The 22,176-nt window shown below is 32.6% G+C and overlaps 1 protein-coding gene and 2 long non-coding RNA genes across 4 annotated transcripts; 1 reads left to right on the top strand and 2 right to left on the bottom strand.

Annotated features, from left to right (window-relative positions):
- Window positions 1-4: 4 nt before the first annotated feature.
- On the bottom strand, window positions 5-9,535 carry LOC127881082 (uncharacterized). 2 transcript variants are annotated; one of them, XR_008049886.1, is made up of 3 exons: window positions 9,465-9,535; window positions 3,989-4,128; window positions 5-64 (listed from the first exon to the last, which is right to left on the bottom strand). It is a non-coding gene; the product is annotated as an uncharacterized LOC127881082 (long non-coding RNA). The 2 variants fall into 2 exon arrangements; XR_008049885.1 differs by having other exon boundaries at window positions 9,446-9,515.
- A 699-nt stretch (window positions 9,536-10,234) lies between these two features.
- LOC127831404 (uncharacterized) lies at window positions 10,235-18,583 on the top strand. Its single transcript, XM_052356390.1, has 8 exons — window positions 10,235-10,248; window positions 10,670-10,937; window positions 14,924-15,043; window positions 15,552-15,617; window positions 15,786-15,874; window positions 16,205-16,328; window positions 17,835-17,975; window positions 18,572-18,583. Exons 1-8 carry the CDS (start codon window positions 10,235-10,237, stop codon window positions 18,581-18,583), a joined length of 834 nt encoding a protein of 277 aa, XP_052212350.1.
- Window positions 18,584-21,427: 2,844 nt separating this feature from the next.
- Window positions 21,428-21,814, bottom strand: LOC127832006 (uncharacterized). The gene is made up of 2 exons (XR_008026615.1): window positions 21,721-21,814; window positions 21,428-21,635 (listed from the first exon to the last, which is right to left on the bottom strand). It is a non-coding gene; the product is annotated as an uncharacterized LOC127832006 (long non-coding RNA).
- Window positions 21,815-22,176: the final 362 nt, after the last annotated feature.

Here is a 22,176-nt window from a genome sequence, read left to right as displayed (position 1 = left end):
ACGCGTAATCCGCCTGCGTTATAAGGCTATTCACGACGCAGACTGAAGTAGCACAATACTTTATCTGAAATAATCGTAAAACTAGGGTTATAAATTTCATTTAAATGAATATATTGAACTATCATAGAACATCACTGTCTTTGAAGCAACAAATATTACAATTATTCTTATAAATGACAAATTAATATGCTGTGTTTACAAATAGGTGAAACTGAAAGTGAAACAAGATTATATGTGCAGTGCTGTAATATTCACGATATAACATCGATTTAATAATAAAAATAATAAAAATAATAATATAATTTATAATCCGTCATTGACAATAACAACTAATTTTTTCTTTTATATGACCAAAATCTGGTGTTATGAGCAATTCTAGTTGCTGTAGTCTTGTGAATGAAATATACTTTCACCCAAATGTATAGAAATGTAAAACCATATGCAAACACTTAATCTATTCATCAAAGATACTCATACACGTCTTTATTTACTTTATTACAATAAAATGTCTTATATGGTTTGCCACTTAACAACAGCGTATTGTACTGTATACATGTAAATACAATTATGAATTTCATAAATACTTTTCTCTTGCAATTAATTTTATATACGATGTTGGTTTACTCAAATCAGAAATGGCTACATTGTCCATAAATGTAGATACACAGTGTGTTAAAGCTTGATAAGCATTATAATTCAAATAAATTATGTTTGTTATATTTCAAATTTTAGTTAAATATATGAACTTTTCTATGGAGTATACTCTTATTTCTTATTATTGTTATTTAAAGTAATACAAATATTACTTGTATCTTTTGTTGTTTTCTTACATGTGTACAGATTCAACATCAACACATTTTTTGTACAAGTCTTGTGTGACCTCTATTAAGAACCCCTGCTCAGTGCTGGAAAATCAAGAATCTGCTTTACCAACCAAAATAATTATATATTTAAAGAAAAAGTGTGTATTAAATTAAGTAAATAACAACTGTCAAACATAATTGTGTTACCGGGTCACTTACCTAGATTGAAAGACTTTAATTACTTAAGTTTTTTACCATGAGTCACAGTGTGATCACTTATGCCAATAGTAAGACTATATTGATACAGGGAAACGCCTACATGTAATTCACTTTTTAATTAAAAATGTATATCACTTAAGTTACAGTTACTTAAAATAACCATTTATTTAAACTAAAATTTACAAGAGGGTGAAATAAATTGTGTAAAGAACTAAGAAATGACTGTGTAAATGCAGTTGTTGTTTTGTTTTGAAAAAATATTTATTGGTTTATTTATTATTTTTATTTTTGAATTAATACTCTCACAACCTAGTTTAACAAAACTAATTTAGTCTATTCAGGGTCAATGTAACTGTTGATTACATGCTTTGAGTCTCATTCTGGGGTTCTTACATTATGTCTGGCTTTTCCAATAAACAATAGTGGACAGATTAATTTGTTATTAGAAAACCAAATGTCATAACAAAATTAATAGTAGTAAATTAAATACCCTGTGTAAATTTATCATTAGACTTTAGAGAATATTACATATGTATTATAAAACAAGCTGCGTTTGGTAATAGTATTGCTTTTAAATTGCATGGGCTGCTTTCTTTAAAGTTTTAAACATAGCTCACAAAATGTTGCATTAATAATATAACTTAGGTAATTTCAAAATACCTTTTAAACTAATTTAGTCACTCGGTGCAACGATTATTAATTCAAAGATTTAAAGAAAAAACTAAAAGAAAAAATAGCAACTGTTTTTTTCAAAGTTTACTTATATTATTTTGCACGTGTTGACATTTTAATTCTCAGATCAGTGCAAATATCTCATGTCAGTTACACTTACTAGTAAGAATGCATTTGTATCGAAATAAAATACGTGTAAATCAAGTGTGTTTATTATTTTTATTTGTGCTGCAAATTTCTTTTCGACAAATTTTGCTCTGAGGAGTACTCAGAAATATTAAAATGGTATGTCATTGGAGCTAATTGTACATGTACGCTATTTTTATATTAAATTTAATTAAACAGTATCTTCGTTTGGGTTGTTTTATTGGACACTGTTTGACACTGCACCAACCCAGTGGGCACCCAACGTTGCTGCAACGTTGTATTTAGGTTGCATTCACACTTTGCAGTTTGGTTGTCACAATAGTGTATACGAACGTTTTTTTTTGACGTTTTTTTCCCAACGTTGCTGCAACGTTGTGTTTATGTTGCATTTAAAATGCAGTATTTTTAATTAATTCATAATAATTTATATAATGACTATCAAGTATGTAAAAACAAAACACATTTTTTTCTTACTCAGTTTACTGCCATCCGCTCTTTCAAGTATTAACTCAGTACCTAGTGTCTTTGAAGATAATGAGAATGCTCCCCGAGTAGGAATCGAACCCACCACCTCCCGATGGCTAGGCGGACACCTCATCCACTTCACCAACGTGACAAATGAAAATGGGAATTAGTGAATGTAATAGCTTTTATAGGTCGTATAGATACGGTTACTCGGGGATTGTGTTTATGTTGTGGATATGGCTTTATGTATGTAATTAAATTGTCATTAAATAACTATACGAGTTTGTCTTCGTGACGTATAGTTCCCAAAAGCAAATTTTGTTAACTTAAACTTAAATAATTCATTTAATCCAGCGATTTTGAGTAAAAAGCATCTTTAAGTTTGAAGCGAGACTTTAATATGTGTAATGTTATCCTTCAAGCAAAATAAGAAAAAAATAATTAAGTATACATTCTACCTGGCGGCGATGGGAAGGGAAACAAGAAATATCATTAAAAAGATATACGGCGTTGATGTTGTAATGTTTGCGACCAGTGAAGGGAGACGGAATGAAGCGACCATGTATTTTAATGAAGGTAGTGAGTAGTAATAAGATACTATATTTTACTGTATTTACAAATAAGAAAATATAAGAACAAGAAGATATGAATTTGTGTGGTTTATTGTCAATAAGTATTGTAGTTATTAGGTTTTCATAATTGAATGAGTTATACATTATTTCATAATTGAATGAGTAATACATTAGTTTTAATAGGAAAAAAACGTATTTGCCACTGAAATACTATGAACATAATGTTGGAATGAAATAAAAGATAATGTGTGATAATGTGTTAAGATGTTAGTAGAATGTAAACATAAAAGACTCAGTATTACAAGCATCATAGTGATATGAATTTTGTGCTATTAGACGGAACCTTATATAAAAAAAAATAAAAAAAACAAAGTACAAAGAAAAATATTTACACTAATAGACGCTAATATGAATTAGAATAAATCAAAGACAGATTAGGACAGAAAAAAGTGAAAATCGTGGAATTGAAACAATGATGTTGCCAAATAGAAATATATGAATGAAAATAAATACATATTCCTGCACATATTTACATAATGTTTATGGCTGAACAGGGATTCGAAAGTGCAATCCAGACATTAATAGTTTAGGACTTGAATAAGTTAATTCATGCAAGTTAAACAAAAGGAATTCCAAGAGTTACCGTGGGTTTATTGGATTTTGCGTCACCTAGGGTGTTTTTGTAGTGCTAAGTGTAACCCTTATGGCATGTAAATAATAGCCTCGTTAAATTTAAGAGACATGTGAGTAATGCTATAATGCTTCGTAAACAAAGGGAACACGTTTCGATGTTATGTTTAGATGATGTTTTGTATCATGACAGTTTTTAATTTATTGTAATTTACGTGTAATATATAATATATTCATATTTCTGTTCCAATGATATGCATCCGATGTTTACACTGATTTTTGTATTATTAGCCAATGTACAATTCAGATTTATTCACCGCCTATTTGCGGGAATTTTTATATGAATTTTACTGGTCATGATTAAAGGTCACCTTAGGTAAAAAGTGACGTTAAACAGCTACGCCGAAAAACTAGCGGAAAAACTGAATTCAAAGGAGAGAACTGCAGAAAAAAAAAACTGCTTAAAGAGTGCACAATTACCTAGAAGCAACGTTGTTACAACATCCTTCTCAAAAGTTCGACCGAATTTTCGGTTACAACATCCTTCTCAAACATTCGACCGAATTTTCGGGTGCAACGTTGCAGACACGTTCGGAAGTGGTTACCAGAATGCAACGTTTCTGAAAAGTCATAGCAACGTTTTTATGAAACGTCCGGGTAATGTATTGTATGCAACGTTATGGCAACGTTCGGTAATGGTTGCCGACGTTAAGACCCAATTATTACGTTTCAGCAACGTTCGTAACACGTTTCATACCCACTGGGAAATTAAGCTGATTTTTGAATGGGCAATGTTTGGTTAGAAAGAATAAGTCCAGTAAAAATACCCTAAATTCTTTGCTTATTTTCATCAATAGGTAGAGATGTACTGAATTACAGTACCTTTACTAATTTACTTTCAGGTTAAACCAATCTGGTTGGACAGGGACATTAAATTTCAACTGTTGGGTCATCCAGCTGGGCCATAGGGTTGTTTTAGAAGCTTACAAAAATAACAAAAAATAATTGCCCACACTATTTTAAAATGTAAGTGTTTGACATTTTTCCTTTATGAAAATTGTATGAATACTAAAAAACAAAAACAAAGTTCAAATACATGATATATGTTAATTTTACAACATACGATAGCCACGGACTTGTAAATTTGACCAGGCAATTAGAATACTTGAGATAGTTGGAATGGCAAGTCTTGAACTCTGATCAAGGAAAGGGGCCGTCCATAAAGTATGTCAGTCCTTAAATGGTTATGTTTACCCCCCCCCCCTTCCCCCTGTCACAATATGTCACAAAATCTTGGACCCCGCCCCCATAAACGTACACTTTCGAACATATTTTTTAATAAATTTAATCTAAAACACAATTCACTATTAAACCGTATGAAAATTTAACTTAAAGAATGTTCACATTATTAAAATGACTTTAATACTTGACTAGTTAATTGTCAACAGTTGTCACATTATTTAATTGAATAGCATGTTTAATTCAAAAACGTTCACTGTGGACACCATCCATGGTGAAGTTAAGTGTTCGTCCATAGTTACGACTGACATCAATCTTTCCCCATCATCGCTTTCGTCGATCCCTTAGTAATCATCATAATGAAATCAGTCCGTTGCCTCTCGGGCACCATACCACGCTACCCTAGGGTGCTTTGTTTGGGCGAAACAATACAAATAAAAGCAATATTACCTTTAACACATAATTTTGTGTTCCTTCCTTAATGATGGTCAAAATGCAATTTTCCCTTAAATCCCTATTATGAGAATTTATAAAGAATCTAGTGTCTGTATTATTTCAAGGAGATTTATTTCCTCTGATAAACAGAGAGAACTTGGGAATATAAACATATACTTATTTGAACTAATTAATAGAGGCAATTAACCAAAGTTTAACAACACCATGAGTGCTGGCATTTACTCGCATTTCCAACACACATAACAACTCGCGAGCCTTTGGCCTCAGGCTTTTATGACTGTAGGGTTGTTACGGTGGGCACTTTGAATATTTATCCATGAGTTAACCTCTAATAAAAAAGAAACTATAATTTAGAGTTTCTTTCCACCATTTAATTACTAAACAATTGGAAAAGTCCAATAAATTATTTCATCATTTACTAAGGAAATCTGCGTGAAGGCTGCTCCTATTGAATAAGCCGGCCCAGCCAATGTGCCTATTAAAAATTCGAATAACACATTTAGGAGATACGCAATTTGTCTTATTTTGACATAAAACTTATTCATATGTTTCACTTTTTTTGAAAATTATTTTTAAATTCTACAAAGGAATTAATAAATAAATTAGAAATATTTTTTCTTAAATAAATGTGTAACATCACAAATGGCTTGACCCCCCCACCCTCCTCCCCCATGTCACAAACTGTCAATATTTCTAACACCCCCTCCCCCCACCAGTAGCGTGACATACTTTATGGACGGCCCCAAAGTTTATGTGTATCTGTGTTGACATAAAAAGTATAAACAATGATGAATAAAAGCTTACCTCAAACTTGCTCTAAGAAACTTGATTTCGAAGATGATTATGTTTTATGTCTAAAGTACTAAAGCTATGAAACAAAAATATGTACTGTTAGTTTCATAGAAATACTTCTGACGACAACTCGAACCATTGGGAGGAGTTTAAAAATAAAGTTGTACTACATAACTTAGATATCCGAATTTTTCTTGTTCCTCTCGAATGCCCGGGACCGAGAGTTCATAATTTTGGTCAAAAATCGAGGCAATCTATAGTCTTACTGAACTGAATACTTTATTTATCGCTATCCTAAGTATCGGACATGATTTTCACTTTGAGTTCCTTCAAATAACAACTATCCAATGGCGAGGCCATTTTGCACGAAAGAAGTACGAAAACAAAATGGCGCTAAAATGGCGCCCACGTTATACCAGAGGCTGGTTTAAGGAATAAAAAGCCAGTTGGATCCAGAGTGCATATTGTACTACTACTTTTACCATAACTAGCATAACTACAAGCTGTTATGTATCTACTACTACTTTTTGTCTAAGAATATAACGATTACTAATTTCATGTCTATTCCTGTTACGACCTACTACTACTTCAATTACTACTAATATTACAAGTACTACTACTACTACTACTACTACTACTACTACTACTACTTCTACTACTACTACTACTACTACTACTACTACTACTACTACCAATACCTTATACGTTCTGGATTCAAAATATGATATTTTTTATGAATGAATATATAAATGTATAGCGCCAAAAACGTTCTGTGCGAAAAAAAAACCACTCCTTCGTTTACCGTTTACAAAAGTGTTGAAACATTTTCAGGAAAATTGAATATTGCTTAAACAACTGCAGAGTATAACTTGAAAGAATGGCCAAATTTGAATGGTTCGTATGGAAAATTTGGTGCTACATTTTGTGGCAAGACATTCTGGTATTTTAAATTCATACAACGTTTACATTCCAGTGAGATGTTACGCTGTTTATTGTAAACACTTTATTGACCGAAACGATTGATGTAAAGAGTGAGAAAAATCCGGCATTTAGCCTCAGGGTAGCATGAATCAACAAGGGAGGCAACTCGTGATGTCACAAATTGGCAGTGTACAAAAAGTGGTACTTAATTATCTCGCTTAACATGGGTCTAAATTACGTTTAAAAGCTCTTTTCTGATTGGATGAAACAGTCCGAAATCATCCAATAAATAAAGTCGATATATTAATCGGAACATTCAATGCTATGCCGCATGCAAGCTACTAAGAAAGTAAAAATCGTAAACCAAAAAGTTTAATCTTTTTTTCGCGGTCATAGACACTGTTCCTGGCTGAAAACAACGGAATATTATTTTTAAATCATTCATGTATTAGTATTTAGCAAGAAAATGGTAGAATATGTGTTCAAAACATAAGAATTTTGATTTAAACTTTTGTCTGCTACAATTTAACGGGTGTTTACGGAAATTACCAATTGTACAGATGTATCGACAGACGTGCGCAAAACGACAGAATAGCTTGCATATTTCAAGTTTAATAGCCTTGAAATCACAAATGGAACTAATGAGAATAAAAATTATTAACTTATCAATCAGTAATGGTCAGAAATACCAATATCTTTGGGTGCAACCATCGTATTTTGCGGAATCCGCGACACATTGTTTTCCGGAAACCGACGATCGGTACTTTCCGTAACCATATTGAAAATTTCAGCTGAAAAGTTTCATTCTGTAATGTTTTTCTCAAATATTCTACCACGAAATTATTGTACACCATTACACAAATGAATTGCAAGTAATATTTCCTTGATTTTGGTGAGGAACACTGTTTATAAATTCTTATAAATACCCATTATGGCTCAACTAAAGTGCGTAAAATATTGGGAAAAAAAAAGATATTTCAGTTTTTCGTTCCATCTGATAGTTTCATTAATTCCCATTGCTCAGTTACTCAGTTATTTTGGAAATTATTACCAATATCTGATAAAACTTGTTTTATTTATTTTTATCTTGAAACTTCTATAGCATAAATGTTTTTTGTCTTTTTATAAAAAATCGTTAATTTTATATAGATGTATCTATAGTTTGAAATACATTTTGGCAAAGATTACGCATTTAATATATAAAATGCAAATAATTTAGAAAATATTCCTTTAAATATATAAAATGCAAATAATTTAGAAAATATTCCTTTTCAATCAGTATGTTGGTTTATCTGAAAATAACAATATAACTTCATTAAATTATTTAAAAGTTGTAACAAGCATTAAAATGTTTTCCGATCAAATGATTCACGACACATATAACAGATTGATAGGAAGAATTATGAACAAATCAAGGTTGCTAGGTTGCCTTGCCCGCCTAAAATGGTCATGTTAGCTAAATTTATTGGCCTCTGGGTGTTGAAAAGACATTAAATATTTAATGAAATGTCTCAAAGTGTAGATTTGTTTTCATTCAGTAATTTTAAAAAGAAAGGCAACATAACCCTTAAGTGGCTGATAAGAACTTGTGGCTGAATAAAAAGAAAAAAGGCTATATGCTTGTTGAAAAAATGTTAACATATCATTATTTTTTAATTTTCTGATCATATGTGGTATTTTTAGTGAGTAGGTGAGATACATTTTCAAGAATAAACATTATATATATATATAATTATAACTGTTTTGGTGAAGTGCATATCATCCAGTATTATTATTAGCAACAGTTTCGGTCTAAAAAATAATTACAATGTTTAAAGTTCATAACCCCTTATTGCTAAAAAAATACAAAAAAATAAAATAAAAAAAAAATCATGAAAAAATAGAATTTTCAGAGTAACCTATTAAAACAAACATAAAATGCTTTATTAGACCCTAGATATTATATCTGCATTCAGTTGTTATCAATTACTAATGTTTAAAAAGATAATTGTTTCATGCTACTCAAGGTTCCAGTTTTTTGACAGAAAATTAATTACATTTTTTTTTTAAATGCGTAACCCATTGATGCCAAAAAGTTCATAAAAAATATAATTTTCAAAGAAATCCATTAAAACAAAAAGAAAATGTCTTCCTTAACCTTAAATATTATTCCTGCAAGCATTTAACATCAATTAATTATGTATGTTTGAAGAAATCATTGGTTAATGCTACTCAGGGTACCAATTCTCGAACGGAACTAATTCTCGAACGGTTTTTTTTTTAAACTATAAAATTTACTCACGGTGGAATCGTTGAATTTGAAATCGGGTGCTATTTTAAGTAAACCTAATATGAATACATTCTATAGGCACACTTCCAACTTGACAGCCTCGTCTTCGTAAACGAAACTGCAGACGAAGATTCGTTGAACCACGTAAAATTGTAATATTTGACCTGGTAAATGTGTGGTTAATTGAGTTAAATCATTATAAGTCATCAACATGTTTTGTTTTATATGATTCTAACAATATAAACGATGTTTTCATTCACCTTTAAGGCTTTTTACTACCTTTCACTTTGTTTACAACTGTCAAATAAGCGATTACATCATTGACCTTGCACTGTTTTCTATTATTTAAATCGATTAGGTTGCAAACAACTAAGTTATCTTATGGTAAATTCGTACTAAAGCCAACTCGTAACTCTATAACATTCAACCACATTAATTGAGAATTATTTTATTCATAAATATAATACATCTATTTAAATGTACTTTTTCTTTCTTTAAGACAAATGAAACGTAAAAAATCTAATAAATACCCAGTCTGTGCTCTACAGGCAGCAGTTAGAGAAGTTAAAAAAGGAAAATGCCAGTCCAAAGTTTCAAGAAGTATTGGAATACCAAAGTCCACATTGCATGATCACAGTCGGGGAAAGTTAGAAGGGGTAATAAAAAAGCCAGGGATTGATCCTTCTTTAAATGAAGCCGAAAAGCAGGGCCTTATTAACTATATGAAGTACATGGCCTCTCACGGATTGCCTATCACCCTGTCTCTCATGAAAATTTTTGCACGTGCAATTGTCAAACGTAGCGGCCGACCAACCCGTATAAATCTTGTACATGGACCCAGTAAGAAATGGTGTTGCAAGTTCTTTGCTCGCAAACCACAATTGAAGAAAAGAAGGCCAGACCGTGCTGATTCAGGCAGGATGATTTTAAGCGCCGAAGCAGTTGCTGACTATTTTTAATTACTGTCAAATACAATCGAGTATCTCGGTCTTCAGAATCACCCTGATCAGATTTTCAATTGTGATGAAACTGGTTTTAATGGGAAACTAATGACGAAGGAAAGGTGATTGTTGTTGGTAATCAACACCCATACAAAAAGCAAATGTTAACATCCACAACATCCACTCCACCTTGCAATTTCAGGCGATGGAAGGTATCTGCCACCAATGATCATATTTGCTAAAAATCTTCCCAGAGATCTTCAACCTGTTCCTGAATCTTGGTCTGCAGTTAAATCCCCCAAAGGCTATATGGACTCTTCTTTGTTTGTGAAGTGGCTTAATGAATCTTTTATTCCCAACTGTGGCCGGTCAAGACCAGACCTCCTTATCATGGACAATCTTAAAGCGCATCTCACTCCTGAGGCTACTGATGTCGCCAGAACAAACCAGGTTGAACTATTTTGTCTTTCACCCCATTCCACACACTTGCTGAAACTCTTGGATGTGAGGATTTTGCACCTTCTTAAGGGTAATCTTGCCAAGGTGTCACAGAGACTTTGCTTCCAAAGTCTCCAGAGGTCAGCTACCCCTGCTCATCAAGTATGCCTTGAGCATGCTGTCACAGTTTGACATTACTGAGTCCATTCGTATAACAGGCATCATAACAGTTAATCCATCAGTCAGCAAAACATTCAAGCAGTCATTTAATGATGGGCCAAGAAACTCCTCTGCAAATGAAAGTCTGGTTGAACTTTTGGAATTATTCCAGCTGGGCTTGCTGACATCCTTGTACCAGTACCAGGTACCTCAGGTACAAGGCAAAGGATTAGCGGGGTGCGACACATCACTGCAAACCAACCGTCTTCAGTTGATGATGCAGAAGATATCTATTCTTCTGGGTGCATGACCAATCTACGAATGGAACACAAATGACAAATGCCTCAACTGATTCCATTATGAATGCCTGAACTCGAAGAACCAGACCCTTGTGGACTTGAGTACTGTCACAGGGGATCAGTGGTCATGTGGGTTCTGCAATGAAGAATAGAAATTAAAGTATTTACACATTGATAATCATACATAAACTTTGAAAGACTGTAGAAGAAATTACATGATTAAATCAATGTGAGTAAAACAGTAACGTAATTGTTAATATAATGCATTGTATTTTCATTAAATGAACATTAATATTAGTTATACTTATCCACGTCAGTTGCAATGTAAATAAATTTATTTTACCAGTTTATGTGCATGTTGCAAATGTCTGATGGCTTGCTTGAGTGAACGTTCGATAATTGGTTCCCAACCGGTTGCAAACTGTAAACAGAACCAACTTCATTTAACCAACGGTAAGATCGAGTTATTAACGCTTGTTTTCTTTACATTTTATAGTTTCAGAAAGAGTAGTCTTTTACCTGAAATATCAGCTTAAATTATTTTTAATAACTTGAAACAGTTTGACAAATTAAATAAAATCGACAAAAAAAAAACGTTCGAGAATTGGTACCCTGAGGCTACTTAATAAGTTCGTGGATTTAATCAATAGAACAGTTCTATAAGCAATTATATATATATTATTTTGATCAATTTAATGTAATTAAGCATAAATTAAATCCTAACCTGTTTGAACAATCAAAGGTAATCAATTTCAATTGTAATCTTGTCTTCCAAATTAACATCTTAACAAACACCATCCATCAGTATGAACCGCCATTTTGATTTCATGTAAGTTCGTGGATAACACATGTGAGGTCATTAATCCAGAACAGCTGATTTGGCCAAATATAAAACTGTGTGTTTTCTAAACATTTTTAATACATGAATGAAAACAATAAAAATATAATAAACTTGGGCTTTATACTAACGCTATTTTAGATCAGATTTGAGTTTGTTCCGAAAATTGGAGAATATGGTTTTGTCAACTACGGAAAAACAAAATCGTAAAAAATTGCGATATTTGATAATTATTTATGGAAAATATGGCGACTATGGAACGAAACTGCTCTTTTCTAACATCGTTGATTTATAGTGATTAACGGGTTACTTTCCTATCGTTAGGCTTAATTTGACTGTTTTTTTTATTGATGCCGAGCATTATATCTTATATAACGATAGGGCAGCGACAAACCTTCATGCCCCTATTTGTTAAGAAATAATAAAATACAATCGCTATGACTTTGTATTTTTAGCGGGAAAGAATAGGTCGTATTTAAACAAATTAGTTGTTACATAACTCTGGCCATAAATTTAAACATCTAATGTATTATAATAAATATCTAATTTTGTATATTAACTTAGTAGTTGTTAAATGAAAAATAATAATAGGTTATGTTTAACTTGCAAATGCAATATTATTGTGACTCAACTAGTGGATTGTATGTTTACTTGGCCTTTCCTCAAGTGTCAATCTTAGGCTTACAATAGCCTATGCAATATAATGGTAAACGTGTAACTTGTTTCACCAATAATATACTGGGGAACTGTTGAAACTGTATTAATTTATGTGATGTTGAAGTTTTGCTTATGCTTTAGATAAGCATGATTCTGAAAAGGCTATCCTTTATATATTTAATATGTTTTTCGTATAGCCTAATGGCTAAATAAGATTGTTAATGTAATTGTATGTAACTTAATGTTTTGCAGCGTTCTCATTAGTTATTTGTCAAATGTCATTCCTATTCGACATCATGTCTGGAAGCCTTACAGTGCCTATTTTCAAAACCGGCGTTTGATACCATTTGGTTTATGAGGAACCCATATGTTGTGTCATTTTATTTATGAAGCATTGTTCTGTCTAACTATCAAGTAAACGTCACATTATTAATTGTAATTTATTGTGCGTTTTTTTTTGTATCAGAACCTAAATTTTTGCTGAAATATTCATTTAAGAACGCCAAAGTCATTTTGTAACCATTGCTTTCATTGGTCAGTATGTAACATGCGACCCGATTGGCTGATACTCTCTTTAAAATGAAGGCGGGTTCATTCAAATTTCCAACTCTGAACCGACAACATCTATTGAAAAAAAATAAGATCATCATACAATAGTCAACTGAAACTTAACATAATAAGAACAAAGTAACCATAACACAACTAACAGAAAGGTTGAGCCTGATATCTATTTATATGTTAATTGTTGTTTTGCCTGGTGATTTCTTAAACTTTAAATTCGGTAATATAAAACATTCCGCAACCGTTGACAACCTTAAGTGATTATTGAATCATCTCTACACGGAACAAACAAGTTAACACAACTTGCCATTCCGACGAATTCCATTACAGTATGACGTTTGACGGGCTTCGGGCTGATTATGACTTCAGTAGCACTTGCGCTTTATATTTTAAAAAATACGGTGTGTTGATGCTTTTTTTGCTTTTTTGCCTCTGACCTGATAAAAAGCATATTTTTTTAAATCTGTCCAGTTTCAGCTTTAAGGTTTGATAAGGTGTAATGGGAGTGCAAACAGTTTTAAAAAATACTGCGATAAAAACTCTGACTAAGCACTAAAACTGTATATTAAAATTGAGATGAAAGCCCATGCATGTCTACTGCTTTGAAAAATCGCACATTCATAGATAATTATTTAAATGAATCTCGTTGATTATAATTATATGATAGATCATGTTTCTTCAAACTAAATTGCATTAAATAAATTAATTTATGTATTGTCGTTAGCCAGTAAGAATAATTATATACACAGTAATGTATTGACACAATGAAGAATTTACGACGTTTTATTGGTGAAAACACTCGATAACTTTACGATAACTCGAAAATTGCTGAAGATAAATATTTACTTAGGTTGATTATGACAATTGATTTCGAAAAAACGTTCGATACTTTTCCGTTATAGTTTATTGAAGAAGACATTGGTCTGGTTCTTTTCGGACCATTTATTTTTCAAAAATGAATATCCATGTTCTTGCATAATACTATGTCCTTCATACAACAAAATGTTTTTTTCAAACACTTTCTGTCAAAGGAGGGGCAAGGAGGTTCAATTAGCGCTTTAATACATAATTATATATGCAGCAATACTGTTGTATTTAAATAAGGGAAAGTTGTGAAATAAAATATTTAATTATCAAAAACATGGAATATAACAGATCTCAATTCGCTGATGATGTATCTCTACTTCTTACCGGATCAGAATCATCCCTTAATTGTGCGCGAGCCATGCTTCAAACATTTTCAAGATACTCTGGACTAAGGCAAAAATAAAAAATATGTCTGTTTCCTGTGACATGCCCAAAAAAATAGAGAAGGTAGGTCAGATTTTTTTTTTATTCACGTGATGAGCGACCATTGTTTTTATGCTGTATTTGTAGTTGCTTGTTTCTTATTTGAACATGAATAAATAAAAACATTTTCTATAAAACCACAAATCACGTCAATATCGAAATATAGCATGAAACTTATAAAATATTTAAATAATTAATGTTTTATCTTTACAAAACATCATTTTCTGTTTCAGTTACATGTACCATTTTTTTCACTATACTTGTACCTGTCAATGAAAGTACACTGATCGATAACAATTGAATAGTTCATCATATCTTTCTATGTCTTTAATTGACCGCTGTCAACCATAGTTGACACAGTCTGGTAAAATTGCCACTTCTAGCAATATTGTGACAAAAAAAAACTTTGGGGAGCATCACCCGTCTCCAACGGTTTCTTGTTAAGTGTAAGCTGGTATCTCTGTTCCTACAACCTCTGATAATCGAAGCTCTTGTTTTTTTAATTAAATAGTGCTGCTAATTATTATATTTTTATATGGACAAATTTTCTTTCAGATCATTGATGCATACATGGCATTGTTGCTAAAAGGTCGAGATGAACTATTATACATTGACTCTGTCAATGGAAGGGACATTTTTGAAGGCAGACCTGAAAAGGCATTAAATGTGTTGAAGGTATTTATAACTTACGCAAACTTGTTATATGAAGCTTTTCAGATGAAAGTAAATAAAATAATAATTAACAAACAGACATGTTTGCATTTTTATCATAACTTCAATCACCATCATGTCTTTAAGTTTGAGGTCATTAATTTTAGACCACATAATCACTAAGTGATGAAGGGATGCTATTAATTTCCGGAATTTGTGCTCGATATCACAACTGAATATGTAACATTTAGTTTTTTACCAAATATAAATTGCTAAATTTATTGTGAAAACAAAAAAATATATCATACAGATTGCTCTTCATGCATTTTCTAACCCAACCAACCCTATTTTTGTGCCAACACTAAATTTTGTTGGCCATTATTAGTCAATTTTAGAGCGAAAAATTCTTTGTTTTTTATTTTTAATAGAAATTGCCTTTACAAACATAATATTACACCATTATTAACTGTTGCCAAGGCATTTGGTTAAATGATGAGCCACCTCGCACAATTTGAATTTCTTCTTTTTTCAGTGTAAAATCTTCAGGTACAAGTGCTGCCTTGCAACCATAAATGAAGGTTACCACTGGGTCTTGATGGTATGAAAGCAAAACAGTATTAGACAACTGTATAAATGTAATCTCCAATAGAATTGTATTGGTCAAAATACATTTTAACGGTATTTCTTGTGGTCAAAACATCTTAAGAGTTTAAAGTAAATCCTTATACATATTTAGTTGTATTTGTTAAGTTTGTATTTGTTTTAGATAATTTTGCCAAAAGAGAAGGAACTTATTTACATAAATTCAATCGAAGAGCTGAAAGAAAAGCAAGAACGATACTTACATTTTTGGAAGTTAGTAATATTCCTTTACTTGATAAAACGTATTAATCATTTAAAAATAGCAGCAATTCAATAACGGTAAACCTGTTACAACATGTGTTTTAAAAATTATTTATTGAATGTGCTCTTTAGTGACTTTAATATAAAAATGTTGTTATGCTGTAGATTAACATTTTGGCAATTGTTTAAAGCAAACAATAACAACACACAAGTTGCATGTTCATTGTATTTAGATTTTTTTTTACATTCTTATTACGAGTTAGTTTTTAAATTTTGCTATAAGTTCTGATCACATATATAATGATGTTTGTGTCGTAAGTTTTATACTGTTTTGCATTTTAGTCAGTTCCTTCAAATGCGTCATGCTAATGGCACAGACATTGAGCCACCTTCAGGCTGGCGTATAACAACCAAAGAGCATACAACGCAGGTTGACAACACATCTTGTGGAGTGTTTACTTTAATGGTAAAGAAAAAGGAATTTGAATTAAAAGTTATTAAAATATACACATTGTTTTAAGCTTTAACTGCTGTCCTTACTTAGCCTGTTTAACACTGATTAACACTATTTCATTCACTCTAACCCGTTTTAAGCTCATCTATTTTTGTTAAAGAAAATTATGAGCTTATGTCATCACCTGAGCGTCTGCGTACGGTTAAGTTTTGTGTTTAGGTAAACTTTTCTCATAAATTATCAAAGCTATTGCATTCAAACTTGCTACACTTACTTACTATCATGAGGGAACTAGGCATGCAAAGTTAGATAACTCTGGCTGGTATTTTGACAGAATTATGTTCCCTTTTTATACTTCGAACACTGCAAATTTGGGCTAAGTTTTGTGTTTAGGTCCACTTTATTCTTAAAGTATCAAAGCGATTGCTTTCATACTTGCAACACTTACTTACTATCATAAAGGGACTGTGCAGGCAAAATTTTGTAACTCTGACTGGCATTTTGACAGAATTATGGCCACTTTAACACTGAGAAATTGAAAATGTGTGTAAGTTTTGTGTTTTGGTCCAATTTACTCCTTAAGAATCATAGCAAGTGCTTTCAGATTCAGAACACTCGTTACCTATCATAAGGGGACTGCACAGGACAAGTGGTATAACTCTGGTTGCATTGTGACAGAATTATGACCCTTTAATGGCTTAGTAACTTTCAATATTTGGTTAAATTTTGTGTTTAGATCCACTTTACTTCTAAAGTATCAAGGCTTTAGCAGTCAAATTATCATGAGGGTACTGTACCTGGCAAGTTGATTTTGACCTTTACCTTTGAATGACATTGACTCTCAAGGTCATACCACAATGGACTCCCCCCCAGAACCCCCCCCCCCAAGATCCCCCCCCCCCGTAAAAAATTCATTTATTTTTCAAAGATCAGCTAAAAATGACCAGCTTCACACTATACCTCCTCTCCACCACCAACCCACCCCCCCCCCCAAAAAAAAAGCCATTTACAGAACACAATGTGAGGTGTGAAACTTCTCGAAATACAAGAGGAAACTGTAAAATTTACTCATATTGATATCATGCTTGTGTCTTTATGTTTTGACATACATAGAATATAGCTAATTTTTATAACAAATAATAGTTAAACAGATGAGTGATTAGTCTTCACTCACAATGTAATGCTCTACATTTTTTTCTCTGTTCACCCTTCACCCTTTTTGATTGAAGTATTGAGATAGGTCCCTTCACCATTAAAATGAAAAATAGCCGAGCGGTTTGCACCCGCAAGGCGGTGCTCTTGTTGTGCTATCATAATTGAAAACACATTACCACACTTCTGAACAACACCTACCTGAAAATCTATGACCATTTTTAGCATTACCTTTTGGAAAGAAAAAAAAGGAGTTATTGTCACAGAGAAGAGTTTTGGAGTCTGCTGTCTAGTTATTGGACCCTAATTCCAGTATTTATACCTAATTTCTATCATACATGTACATACAATTCCATGTTAATGCAGTTTGCAGAAAATTACATCAGTGGAAAGAAATTGTTTCTTCCAAGTGAAAATCTCAAGCTTTTCCGACAACAGAAAGGGAAAAAAATAATCAAGTGTGCAGAGGTGCATCCATCCATGTTGAAAAGCCATGCAAGTGTGCATGTAAGTTCTTTACTGTTATATCATAATGTTTCAAAAGACATCTGATGATGATCTTCTTGTATTCTTTTTATACCCCGAAGGGAGGCAAACAGCTTATTAACGTTTGTCGATCTGTACACCTGTCCACAAGTGTGTGTTGGGTCTATATCTTTGTTGTAAATTGACCTGCTGGGCCCGTATTCACCAACCCATTCTTAGACTTAAGAATAGAGAATAGACTTGGAACCAAGAAAAATGTGTTCAGTGTTTGAATATATTCAGGCCTCCACTGGTGATTATGTCATCAAGAAAATGTTCTATATGAAGAATAATATAGATAGAGATGTTTACTGCAGAGTTTGACTCAAAATTAAAGAAATTTTTGAATATTCTAAATTGAAGAATTTTTGAATATTCTTAGACTTAAGTCTAAGAAATGTTTGGTGAATACCTCCACCCTTAATTTATTGAAATTACGGAATTTTGTCCGCCACAAGCAGGTTAAAAGAATCAAAGGTATTAAATTTCCTTAAAATTTAAAATAATTATGTATTATATTTTGCTTGGTATGTTCATTGTTCCAATTTGCTTGTTAATATGTTAATGTTTTTTTTCAGGATGCTTCTTAATTATCTGCTGCATGTTCTGGAGAAGGTGGCCATTGCAATGTGGGTTTCATTGTCATTGAACACATCCTATGAAAATGTTGATTTTGAATGTAAAAGTACAGAAAGATCTATTAAAAAAAGGCTTCTGACCATTAAGAAAAAAAAAAAACAAGTGGGGCTATTCTGGTACCCTGCTTCTTTTACTTCGGAAAAAGAAGTTACGTAGTGAAAGGGGAAGGAACTCCAGACAACAAGTTGGGCTTGAATGTTTGTGTTGAATACCTCTACTGTGTTATTGCTTACATTTGTTTTTGACCATCTGATACAGAAAACTAATATTTCAAAAGTCAATCAATTAATATCCTGTATTGTTTGCGACAGACATGCATTTTAATTTTAGCCTTGTGTTGCAACAGGCATTGTTTGTTTCTACGCTGATCTCGCATAATATGGCCAAGAACAACCCAAAGCAAAATATTGGCGTGAATTTGCTGTCGCAAGTCAATTTTATACGTGCAGGTTAACCTACAAATGAAGGACTTTCATGTAACTATCCAACACTAAGAACAATTTTAAAACATGAGTCAAAGGATTAAGGTGGAAATCAGTGAAAACCTGTAAAAAGACTTTTACTTTTTCCAGTCAGGGAAAAGTCAGGGAATAGGGGAAATGTTTCGGAAATCAGGGAAAAATCAGGGAATTTTGTTTCGTCAGACTTTTCCGACTTGTGTCTTGAGGCAGAAAGCCAATGAAGTGGAAGACAACATTAAGAAGCAGAAATGTGTTGTTAGTAAGCTATCTGCTTCTCTGCAAAGGGTCTAGGAGCATTAGTAAGCTATCTGCTTCTCTGCAAAAGGTCTCGGAACTTTCTGAGTTTGAATTACATTGAATCTTGTAATACTGATGTTCGAGGTACTGTTCAAACATCATTATGATAAGTTACATGTAATACTTTATTAACATTCTCTTAGAACTTATGATCTGTTACTGTTTGAAAATGTTTAATTACTTACCGGTAACAATATGTTCCAATTATTGTTGCAAAACAAACATTAAATGAAAATAAATGTTAAGGCGAGGAAAGGATTCCTGTGAGGGGAGATGGGAGGCCATTGCTTCAAAATTACATAAATATAATTCATGTAAGTGTCTTCAACTGCTATTAATTGAGGGTGTCTAAAACAAGAAATAGGTTGAAATAATGATCCTGGAATTTTTAATTTCCTTCAGAGGAAAAGTCAGGGAATTTTGTTCATACAAAAAGCTGGGAACCCACCCAGAAATTTAAAGATCTTTGGCATAATTATAGATGTCCTTATGTCCTTATGCTTGTTAAAATATGCTGTTTTCTTAGTGAACCTATGTTGTTTTTTTAGTGATGTGTAAGTATGTATAAATGTGTACGTTTAAGAACATTTTGATGTCTTCAAAAATGACTTGTTTTATTAGTCCCCTTCTAGTGAAACCTGAGGGGACCTATGGTTTGCGCTCTGTGTGTCATACTGTCACACTTTTCTGGATCCTGTAAAGGAAAATTAAGAAATGTTCTGTGATCTCTCGAGCCTTTCTGCATATTAGATATAGAACATGGTCCAGTGTACCTATACCAAGATTTTTCAATTTATACCCCTGTGGTCAAATTTTCTAAAATAGCGGTCGTCTACAAAATAGGTTAAAATCTTCTCCGGCTAAGGACCAAACTTTCCATACTTGGTTTAAGTTTTGCAATAACTTTTGCAATCTTGAAGATAGCAACTTGATATTTGGCATGCATGTGCATCTCATAGAGCTTCACATTTTGAGTGGTGAAAGGTCAAGGTCATCCTTCAAGGTCAAAGGTCCAAAGTGGCGCTGTAGGCGGCATTGTGTTTCTGACAAACACATCGTTTATTTTTAGACTTAAATAGCAAAATAACATGTCGTCTTAAAGAGCATGGCCAGATTTTTAACATTTGATAAAAACTTCAGGTCAAAACTGGTCACTTTCTGGGGGTTTTGAATAAGGATACCTTGAAAAAATTTCTCCAAAGTCACTATGCCTTGAGATCAGCTTTTTGGCTTGACTCGTGTTCTGATGGTACTTCTGTTAATTGCAAAATAGTTCCAGTCTGTAGAAAAATCATTGGTCAGTTGAGCCATATAGGACCACCATGGCCCTCTTGTTTATTGATTGTTTTTTCGTTTTATAATTGTGTTTATAAATCAAGCATTGTGATTTGTGTAATATTCGCTTTTATATTAACATTATTGAAACTTTTGTTCCGTTTCGGAAAGGTAGTCTAGATTAATGCATAATGTCGAGCATTTCTTTTTACACATGTATTTTTTAATTAATTTGCTTTAATTTCTTTTATGTTTCGTTTATATTTATATCATTGCCTCTGCTTAGGACAATCTGTTGTTTCCTTTGCAAATAAGTAGTCTAGATAAAGGTGTAAAAGGGAGGATTTCTATTCATTTCATTATTTATTAATGTGTCATACAAACTCGAACACTGTCAATGAAGTATTAAGTCTAAAGTAAAATTTTATCTGAACAGGTCTTCTGTTTAATAGACTTTTAACGTTCGGATAAAAGTGGCCTACTAAACATTAAATGACAGTCTATAACAAAGTTACACATTAAAAATAAATTGTAAAATGTACATCATATGAATATTTTTTTTGCATCTATTGATAATTGTGTTTAATTCCACTGCCAATCTTCATTTATGTGTTGAGGTTAATATTTTTGGGGGAAATTGTTAACAATATGTTAGCTCATTTTCAAATCAGTAATGAACATTTTGATATGAAAAGACTGTGTTGATTTTATATAATTTTTTATTTTAATCAAATTCAAAATAACTATTTTAGCTCACCTGAGCACTCTTGATCGTAGAGGTAGAGACTAGATCATGACCTACAGCAACTGGTTGTCATCTAAGTTATCCTTTTCTTATTTCACTATAGCCCTTAGTACACCTGACGTTGAGACTAGATCATGACCTATGTCAACTGGTTGTCGTCTGAGTTATCCTTTACTTATGTCACTATAGCCCTTAGGACACCTGACGTTGAGACTAGATCATGACCTATTGCAACTGGTTGTCAACTTAGTAATCCTTTACTTATGTCATTATAGCACTAGTACACCTGACGTTGAGACTAGATCATGACCTACGGCAACTGGCTGTCCTCTAAGTAATCCTTAACTTATGTCGCTATAACCCTTAGTTCACCTGACGTTAAGACTAGATCATGACCTATGGTAACTGGTTGTCGTCTGAGTTATCCTTTACCTTTGTCACTATAGCCTTTAGTACACCTGACATTGAGACTAGATCATATAAACCTACAGCTACTGGTTGTCATCCAAGTAATCCTTTTCTTATGTCACTATAGCCTTTAATACACCTGACGTTGAGACTAGATCATGACCTACGGCAACTGGTTGTCATCTAAGATATCCTTTACTTATGTCACGATAGCCTTGAGTACACCTGACGTTAAGACTACATCATGACCTACGGCAACTGGTTGTAGTCCAAATATCCTTTACTTATGTCACTATAGCCATTAGTACAACTGACGTTGAGACTAGATCATGACCTACGGCAACTGGTTGTCATCTGA

The sequence above is a fragment of the Dreissena polymorpha genome, chromosome 5 (genome assembly GCF_020536995.1).
Source record: "Dreissena polymorpha isolate Duluth1 chromosome 5, UMN_Dpol_1.0, whole genome shotgun sequence".
NCBI classification, from domain to species: domain Eukaryota; kingdom Metazoa; phylum Mollusca; class Bivalvia; order Myida; family Dreissenidae; genus Dreissena; species Dreissena polymorpha.
Note: the sequence above shows the minus strand (reverse complement) of the source record. Positions and strands in the feature narration are given on the sequence as shown.